Source organism: Dendropsophus ebraccatus, chromosome 1 (genome assembly GCF_027789765.1).
Source record: "Dendropsophus ebraccatus isolate aDenEbr1 chromosome 1, aDenEbr1.pat, whole genome shotgun sequence".
NCBI classification, from domain to species: domain Eukaryota; kingdom Metazoa; phylum Chordata; class Amphibia; order Anura; family Hylidae; genus Dendropsophus; species Dendropsophus ebraccatus.
In genome coordinates this window covers 143,655,415-143,665,466 of record NC_091454.1, presented here as the reverse complement: position 1 = coordinate 143,665,466, position 10,052 = coordinate 143,655,415, and the positions used below count along the sequence as shown (strand labels likewise).

Here is a 10,052-nt window from a genome sequence, read left to right as displayed (position 1 = left end):
CACATTGCCATGCTGCACCAATTTGCTCCCAAGGACTCCTATACACCATGTCATGCTCTAGGGTCATGCCTGGACCATTGTGTACATCTGACCTCTGGCTTGCTGTGGAAAGGGGTCACAACACCCTGCCTGGAAAGTGTTAAACCCACTGTCCATAGGGCTGAAGGAGCTATAGCTTGTGTGCAGTCCAGGCTTCTATGGCAACACAAGAGATCAGATAGCTTCATGAATATTGCCAGTAGCAGGGGCTGCGTGAGGAATAAGTGATCAGTCTGATGTCAGCAGCCTCTGATGCTGCAGCTTCTCTCCGTCTGCTTAGTATGGGCAGCAGCCAGAGTCAAGGAGACAGGGAGGGAGGAAAAGAGGGAGGGAATTCTCCTTTTCTCTTTTTATTATGATTTGTTCCTTTTGTTCTTCTGGGCAGCCCTAGTCCAGTCCCTCCCCTGGCCGGCTGCTGACTGAACTGTTCTGCCCGTCTGTTGCATTTCATCCCCTTCTGCAAAGTCCTCCTCATCTCCTCACTGCTTGGGATCTGAAGAGAGACAGGCAAATATGGACCACAGGCTCCTCCTGGCACCTCCAGCTCTGTCAGGATGCTGCTGCTGCTGCTGATGCTATTGAGCCCCAGACCTCCTAGTCAATGTGTGCCTGCAGGAGCCCGAGGGGCTGCTGACATGCCCCCGACAGTGGCAAATCGGGGCTGATCGCAGACAAGCCTTGAGTATCCGGGCAGACAATGGACAGACTGCACCCCTCTATGAGGAAGCGTCTGTACAGTCTCCCGCAGCACATTGGATCCAAAGCGTCTATCATGGATGAAGAAGAAGGTGAAGAGAGGGACACCTGGAGGAAAAGCATCAAGCTCAAACCATTACCATCACCCTCAGCACTTAAGGTCCTTGACCCACGACCTGGAGCAAAGGAAGCTCATCTAGTTATGGAAACTGAAGTAGGCAAATCCCAAAGAGCCAGCAGCAATGGAGACTGCAGGAGATTTACAGGTAGTCTCTCCTCCATTGCCAGCTGTGGCCGGCACCTGCATGATTCCGACCCCAGCGAAGGACGAAGGCTTATCTCAGAGGGGGACCTGAGCCCTGCTGAGGACAAGTCCCCTACCATGGACGCTCCAGGAGAATCAGGTGTAGGCCCGGGGTCCCAGGCAGCCCCTCCGGGGTCCCAGGCCAGGGGCACTGACCAGCAGCAGCAGCCCAGCACTACTGTAAAGGTTGACGCTAGAGAACAGACTTTATCTGGAGGGGACGAGGAGCAGAGTAGTTTCATGCACAGACAGTTTGGGGCGCTTCTGCAGCCCGGGGTGAACAAATTTTCCCTGCGGATGTTTGGCAGTCAGAAGGCAGTAGAAAGGGAGCAAGATCGAGTAAAGTCGGCAGGATTTTGGATTATTCACCCTTATAGCGACTTCAGGTAATACATTAAACCAGCCACACTCAATCTGCTCTAAGCAGTGTAATCAGTTCAGTCTTATTATTATTATTACACCTCTTGGCCTTTATATCCATCAGTCACTTTTTTTTAGCATACATAATTCTTTCTGGTTTTACATTCTTGGAGAAAAGCTTTGTGCTTCACCTATGAAATGAGTGATCAGGAGCTTTGTCTCATTGCTTTCTCTCTGTAACCTTGAAGGAGTCACTCTTCAGAAACCAAATTAGCTACATTGTAATCTCCTAGACTGAGAGAACCTCTTTCTGAATAGGGTGATGTGTACTACAGGAAACTGTTGATTGAAGCTACAGTCATAGCAATGCTGTATTAAATCTCACAAATTAGCAGTCATCATAGGGGCTGGGCCTAGTGTGGTAAGAAGACAGCTCCAAATCTCCATACTGAGCCACTGTATGAAGTATTATAATCAGTGCATAGTTAGATACACTATACATTCTCCCACCTTCTCACAAAAAGTCTTCAGATAGATCTAGTACATCCACACCAGGGACTGGAGAAATATTTCCCAGTCATTCCCAGTTTCCTCAATGGTAACATACTAAGGCAGCATTATTATAAGGGCATATTTCTTAAGTGCAATTCACAACATAACACAATAAATGTTTTCTATGGTAAAATACACTTGATCATTTTACCTTTGTACTGAACTCAAGGTGAAGATTGCCATTCCTGAATCATTATATTGCTGACAATAGCACAATAGGTAATTCATTATCAAATACATGTGTAATAATATACAGCTTAGCTGCCACTCATATAACCTACAGGCTTTTATGACTGGAGCACTTGTAAACCTTGAAGATTATACAACAGTGTATGAATTATTTTATTTTATGAAAGGGATTCAAGGTAATCTTTAATTGTGAAAATTAAAATCAATATACTGGATGTTTTATTTTACCTGTTGCCCTTCACATGAGTAATATTCTTTTCAAAATGGCTGATCAGCTTGATTTTCAGACAAAACTTTGTAGAACGATCTTTTAATGTGCATGAATTTTGCATTTATCTTATTTAGAGTGCAGTTTTTATGAGCAAATAATGTACTTTAAACTAAGGCGACAGCAAGATATCTACTTTACAACCCTCAACCCAGTTTTCTGGACTCCACACTGTGGCTGGACACATGAAGGTTGTATTGCAAGGGTAGCCTATAGTTCTGACAAGCTTCAGTCAGACTGGGCATCCTTTAGGGTAGAGATCCTCAACAAGTGGCTTGGGAGCCACTTGTTCCTAGTAAATCCCTGCTGTGTGGTTGCTGTAACAATCCTGATTTTTGATCATTTGCACTGACTACTGACATCATTACAGTTGTATCCTGACCACCTAACAGTGACAATGTGAACAGCATAACAATTGTGTCAAATTTATCATTGAAATATGTATCCAAAAATGTTTGCAGATTGATGATTTCATGTTTCTTCACATTTAATATATTTCTTTTCCATTTTTAACTGAATGTGGCATGTGACCATCACAATAAAAGGTTTGGGGCCTCTGTTTCAGGGTAGGCTGATTTGTTGCAGAACTTTTAGTCCATACATCTGAATAGGATTGCTTGTGTAATATGAGCATGGGATTTTTACAAACCCCAGATAGATGTATGGGGTGAATTTTTTGCATAAGCACCATGTGAACATACTCTTTTATTACCTTACTCAACTAGTTAATGAACAGACCTTTAATATATGGGAGTTATAAATGGCCGCTAGATTATTACTTAAAGGCTCCTGTTTACAGTGCATATACTGTACACCAGTATAGTTACTGGACTTTACCACAGCAAGTACCATATAAATAGTAAAGATGAAGTCCAGCCTTTATTTTAGTAGCCTACAACAGTTCAGTAATTGTTTGCTACTGCAAGACACCATTTCTATATGCTGACCATCTTAAAAAGCAGACAATCCAGCTCAACTGTAACAGCCTCGGACCCCAAGTAGACACTGATTGAATAGGTGCTGGTAAAACACCACATCTAGATTAATAGTAGAGATGTCCAGCAATGATCTTTAGGTAAAATATCCAACTTTTATTTTAATAGCTTAAAAACAATATGGTTATGACCATAAGGAAGGGTCCCATGGGGACCAGACTATTTTACTCAAAGACCAATGTTAATCTCTACTATTCATTTAGATGTGCATTTCCCATTGCCTGTGCATTCTTAGACCATGCTCTTTTGGACAGGGAGTACCATGCAAACCAGAAATGGTGTCTTTCAGTAGCAAAAAAAAATTATAGACTATAGTTCCTTTAAACGGCTGTGTTAGTGGAGTATGTATTCCATCCATATAATAATAGTCAATGCTTGTAAAATAAATGTGGAAATGCACGCATTTTGCATTTTTTGAGTAATTATGAAAAGACAGGCCTGAAAAAAAGGTAATTGATAATTACATGAAAAATGCATACATTTTCAGAAACCCATGCATTTTAATACTTCCTCTTTACATAAACAACATAGATGCTATATGTAATAGCACCCTTTAAATCAACTAGAACTTGTTAACAATTTGGAAGCCACTGTTTTTAACCATTTGAGAGGCAGCAGTGTCAGATCTTCTCTATTCTCACAAAGAAAGCAATTTTATTAAGGAGAATTGCTGCTGTATGCTTAATATGTAGCGGAAATATCTTAAGCTTTGAAAAGCTTATAGACAAGCAGCTTGTGAGAAATGTTTCTATTAGATACCATAAATGACAATATGTCTTGTCATTCAACCACTGTTGTAATGAGATGGTATCTCATACTGTATTTAATAAGCTTTCTTTTGTTGTATCTTTCTACAAAATATATCCTGAAGGGGCATTCTAGTGCATAAATCAACTAAACGTATGAAGAAAGGTCACATTTTACACCTATCGTTTTCAATATTTAAGGGAATTACTAGATCAAATGCTTAGCATCCATTATTTCTAATTCAGTTGATTCCTATAGGTATACTAAGTTTGGTCTCACCGTCAGAAAATGTTTTCATCAGTATAATTTTTATGAACTGTTCCAAATCTTAATGCAATCATTGTTCATTCAGTGTTTTTGTATGAAGCTAGACGTTATTCAGCATTGTGAACTAACGTGACCATTTTATTTTATATGCTAGACAACTCAGACCCAGACTTTAAGGGTAGATACACACATGGCAGATTTGTCGTAGACATTTCTGTGAGTGAAAGTCAATGAGGCTGTTTTGGCAGCAAGCATATGCATCTTTTCACATGAATGAAAAAGAGAGATTTCTGTAAGAAATCTGCTGCATGTGGATTCCCCCTAAACTCCAGTGATAAATTAAGAAAAGAATATACAAGGCAGATTAAACACGGGTAAGGACACCATATGTGGATCTACAATGATGTTGATTGTCAGATGGTCAGGGGTGCACCATGGACCTGCTACCAACCAATTATCTGTCCTCACACAGAAAAATGTAGCTGTAGGGAGTTCCATATCAGCTGCTGCAGATGTGACACTTACTCTTAATGTAATACAGCAACAACGCTTGCTTCAGATTGTGACAAGCACAGACAAAATGTAATCTTCTTGTGCAGCCATCCACGTACAATAGTAAGATTCTGTCACACATTAGTCTATAGCAATTTATTCCACAACTGTAATATATTGGAGCAGATTCCATTGTTTAACTTTAACAGTTTCTGAGTGCTTACAGCCTTCAGTAATAAAATAAAATGCAATTGTACAAAAAAGTCTTAAAAGCGCAATATGAAAAAATAAATGATTGTTGTGAGGTGTGTAACAATGCGACGTTCACTAAGGTCTCCCTTTGAAATACCCTTATAGGGATTCAGTAAGCCTAGGAAAGCCAACATTACCAGTTACATTATGAATGGGCTCTGAACCACACCTCCTCAATCAATGTTTTGAAACATGCGGAACTAAATAATACTATTACAGGAAAACAACAAAACATACTGTATAGACTAAATAAAGAAGTCTTCATTCAGAGGCTGGGATTAACAAAGTGGATAGTAGTCTTGTTTTTCAGGGCTTAAGAAATCCATTATCTGTGCAGGAGGAGTTAATATTGTTATATTAGTGCTACACTGTTTGCTTTAATCTAGATCATTCCTTATGAGCTGAGACTATAGTCAACATCCATTCACAGTTAATCAGCATTGGAGATTGAATCCTATTTTAAGGAGATTTTTACATTTATTTATGTAATTGTTGGTTCTATCGCTTATTAGTACCAGAGTTTTTTTCTCACAGTGTCTGCAGTTAAAGGGGTTATCCATCGTTAGAAAAACATGGCCACTTTCTTCCAGAGACAGCACCACTCTTGTCCCCAGCTCAGTTGTGGTTTCCAGCTAAGCTCCATTCACTTCAATTGAACTGAGTTGCAAAACCTGCACCCAAACTGGAGACAAGAGAGGAGCTGTCTCTAGAAAAACATGGCCACTTTCTTCCAAAGGCCCTATTGGCTGTATTCGGACCGTTGCGGCCAATAATCAATTCGTGTAATAAAAGACAACAATCAGCGGACATGGGCGTGTCGCCTGATCGTTGTCTTTCAACATGTTGAAAAGTAAACGATGAGAATAGCAGCGATAAGCTGCCATAACAGGAGCAGCGGCAGCAGACCGCTATTATCTTCTATGGGCTGCCCAGACGATCTAGTGATCATCCGGGCAGCCAAACGACAACACTGCCGGCTGCTAGTGAAAGCGCTTAAAGCAGTGAAGTCCTAGGTGCATTGCCCCCTGGGAAACATGAATATGCAAAAGAAGAGCTCGTGGAGCCTCATCAAAGAGTCTCGAAACACAGGACAAGCCAATTATCCCTCCGGCAGTGTTGTCGTTTGGCTGGTCTTCCTGAGATCAGCGATCTGTTTCTCTTGTGGCTCCACTAGGCATTGCTCCCACCTAGCCAGAATCCTGCTCCACACTGATGAGGGGCAACACCCCGAAACAGCTGTATGTGGATGGTTACCTGGCCTTGGTTTTTCCCTTGTCATTACATTGACTTATAGGGCCACTTAATATAGTGGTTTCCTTACAGGAGCCATCCCTTGGCTGGGTCCTTCCCGGAGCCACCCCTTGGCTAGTCCTGTGTTTTGAGACTCTTTGATGAGGCTCCATGGGCTCTTCTTTTGCATATTCATATTTCCCAGGGGCCAATGCACCTAGGACTTCACTACTTTAAGCGCTTTCACTAGAAGCCGGCAGTGTTGTCGTTTGGCTGTTCTCCCTGAGATCAACGATCTGTTTCTCTTGAGTAGAACAAACAAGCGCTGATAGGTCGGCACTCATTTGCTCCTCTGCATCACGCTCATCGTTTTGGATGGGCGTCATTTTGGCACCAAAACGCCACCATTTTGTGTGATTTATGGTCCTAATTTGTAAATGGCAAAAAAAGACATTGTGGGAACTTAACCATAGGGTGCATTAATAAATGTCAGATATTATGGGAGAAATTTTTTCACTGTCTCATTTACTTGAATGGAACTTGCAGAAACCCATGTGTTTGCTGTCTAAACCACCCACTTTAGATTAATGGAACTAATATTTTCCACGTGTGAATCAGCTCCTAGAGTAGGATTACAATTTAAAGCTTATTCATTGTATTTAAAAGTTAAAGCTGACTTGTCAGCAGATTTTTGGCATATAAAGTAAGGCTATGGTTGTTTAGAGCTTTTGACACTGAATCCATGCATACCTTTGTTTTGATAATTGACCGCTCCAGCTCTAAGATGTCATGCTTTTATTCATATGCAAATTAGCATTAAAAGCTCTCGCCCACTCCCCTGGGTTTTAAAAGCCAAGAAAAGTTCATCCCATCTACTTTAGCAATGCCTTTGGGCCACTTGTAAAATTCGTACACCTCTTTGATTGTCAGTCACTTACTCTAGAGCTGTTCTACGCTTAGAAAGCACACAATCACAGAACGTGAACGAGGGAGAAGGCACCATTACTGCGCATACGCTGCCCTGTTGTTTCATAGCACTTTCTCAGAATTTTATGTGATAGATGGAGTTGACAATACAGTGGTTGTCAATCAAAGTGAGATTACAAGCAGCCAGAAAGGTAATGCTAACAAGTGGATGGGATGAACTTTGCTGGGTTTTTGCAGCCAATATGAACACCCCTGGGTTTTTAAAGCATACCTAGCACAGTGCATTGAGAGCACTGAGCGACGTCTGAGAAGCGCCAGCAAGGCGCGAAGCAGCTGTCACGTCCGTGACTTCTATGCGTTTGGCGTTCCCACCATCCGCAAGCCGAGCTGATGGCTTTTATATTTTGAAGAAATAAAGACAAGATTTTAATGGGTGAATGCGCCCCCTATTTTTCTTTCTATTGGACTGAAATTATTGGTCTGCTCTCTAAACAGAGCAGCACCACGATACCAATATTTACACACCTGTTTAACCCCTTAACGACATCGGGCGTAAATTTACGCCCTCGCGCCCTAGTACTTAACGCATCAGGGCGTAAATTTACGCCCGATGTTTCCCCAATCGCTGTGTGTTCGCACACAGCGATCGGGGAAGATGGCCTGCTATAAATCATAGCAGGCCAGCCTAGCTTCTCGGCACGGGGGGTGGTTAACACCCCCCGTGCTTACAATCGCCTCTATAAGTGCCGCATTTATCAGCAACTCCTTTGTTGGCGTAGTTTTTTTTTTTTTTATACTTACTGTAAAAAAACACGTAAAAAACACTACATTACACCACAGTACACTACATTGAATAAAGTTTGACACTACACCACTACATACCCCATATACCAATCCCCGTATAAAGATGGCCCCCAGGGTGTTTTCGGCTTCAGAGGGATACGTTATTATTGCCTTCGACACCGAAACAGCCAGTTCATCCATTCATCCTCATCCTCATCATCCAGTGACGTGTCTGGGGGTAGCGTAGCGTACGCTGCCCCCCAGACACATCTTTTCCTCCAGTACCGTCCCAATAAGAGATCACGGTATGGTGTGAAATTCTACAAACTCTGTGAGAGTACCTCAGGGTACACTTACAGATTAAGGGTACGTGCACACTGCGGAATGGCGAAGGATAACCCGTTTGTGCATTCCGCAGCTGGCACCCACCGGTGGACTGATGCGGGCGCGCGTCTCCCCCTGTGTCATAGACTCCATGTTATGCACGGGCGGATTCCATCGTCCGTCCAAAGAATGAATACGTTGGATGGAGAGCGGAATCCGCCCGTGCATAGAATAGAGTCTATGACACGGACGGAGACGCACGCCTGCATCAGTCCGCCGGTGGGTGCCAGCTGTGGAATGCACAAAGGGTTATCTGTCGCGATTCCGCAGTGTGCACGTACCCTTAGAGTGTATGATGGAAGGGACACCCGAATCCAGCCCCCAGATGCCCCCTCCCCCCCCATCCTCGGAGTTAGTGGGAAGATCGTCCAGGAACTGATCTTACCACTGCTGGATAAAGGTTACCACCCGTACGGGGATAACTTTTATACCAGCACCCCCTCTTCTGGTCCCTCGCTGCCCGAGCTGCTGTAGCTTGCGGCACGATCCGAACATATCAGAAGTAGTAATATCGCCCTAATATTTAGCAGCCATGGAGCGGACCCAGCGCTTCTGGATATGAAGGACCCCGTATCGCACCAGGGCAACATTTTCCAGGTGACGTCCCCCACACTGGAAAACAGGAGACCCCAGAAGAAGTGCAGAGTGTGGGGTAACGGGGATCAGGAAGGATGCCATTTTCCAGTGTGACACCTGTCCTGATTACCCCGGCCTCTGCATACTGGATCGCTTCAAGGCGTACTACACATCATTGGAGTTCTACATTATCTAAATTCTTTCCCTTATTCCTATTTCAGGGGTCACGTTGATCCAGGGATTATTCTGATCGCCATTATGGAGTCGGAAAGGAATTTTTTCCCTGTGATGAGGCTACTGTTGTCTGCCTTACGAGGGTTTTTTGCCTTCCTCTGGATCAACACAGGTTGAATTTGATGGACACCTGTCATTTTCAACCTTATAATCTAATAATTGGCCTTATACCCCCAAATAAATTAGAATTGTCCCTTTTCCCCAGCTACATAGGTATGTCCGCCATTCCCATTAGAGGATGCCATGATGCAATTACAAAGCCTCTGTGCGGCCAGGACAGTAGAAACCCCCCACAAGTGACCCCATTCTGGAAACTACACCCCATAAGGAATCTAACAAGGGGGGCAGCGGGGATATGGCCCCCTGGTGACGGCCACATTTGGGACGTGAAAATGAAAAAAAATGGTATTTTTTATTTTCTCGGCACATGTTCTACGTAAGTGCCCGTCACCAGTTGGGTCCATATGCTCACTGCACCTCTTGTTAGATTCATTATGGGGTGTAGTTTCCAGAATGGGGTCACTTGTCGGGGGTTTCTACTGTCCTGGCAGCACAGGAGCTTTGTAATTGCGACATGGCCTCCATCCTCCATTCCAGCCTCTAAATGGCGCTCTGTCCCTTTGGTGGCTTGCCCTGTGCCCATATGGCACATTATGCCCACATGTGGGGTATTTTCGTACTAAGGGAAACTACCCTACACGTTTTGTGTTCATTTTCTTTTTTAACCCCTTGTGGAAATGGAAAAAATCAAGGCTAG

The 10,052-nt window shown here is 43.2% G+C and overlaps 1 protein-coding gene across 1 annotated transcript in view; it reads left to right on the top strand.

Annotated features, from left to right (window-relative positions):
• The first annotated feature begins 503 nt into the window (after positions 1–503).
• Positions 504–10,052, top strand: part of HCN4 (hyperpolarization activated cyclic nucleotide gated potassium channel 4) — a 143,198-nt gene continuing 133,649 nt past the window's right edge. Inside the window, exon 1 of the mRNA XM_069981093.1 lies at positions 504–1,425. Coding sequence (XP_069837194.1) covers positions 737–1,425 — 689 coding nt within the window. The 5' untranslated portion in view covers positions 504–736. The remainder of the gene's footprint in view (positions 1,426–10,052) is intronic.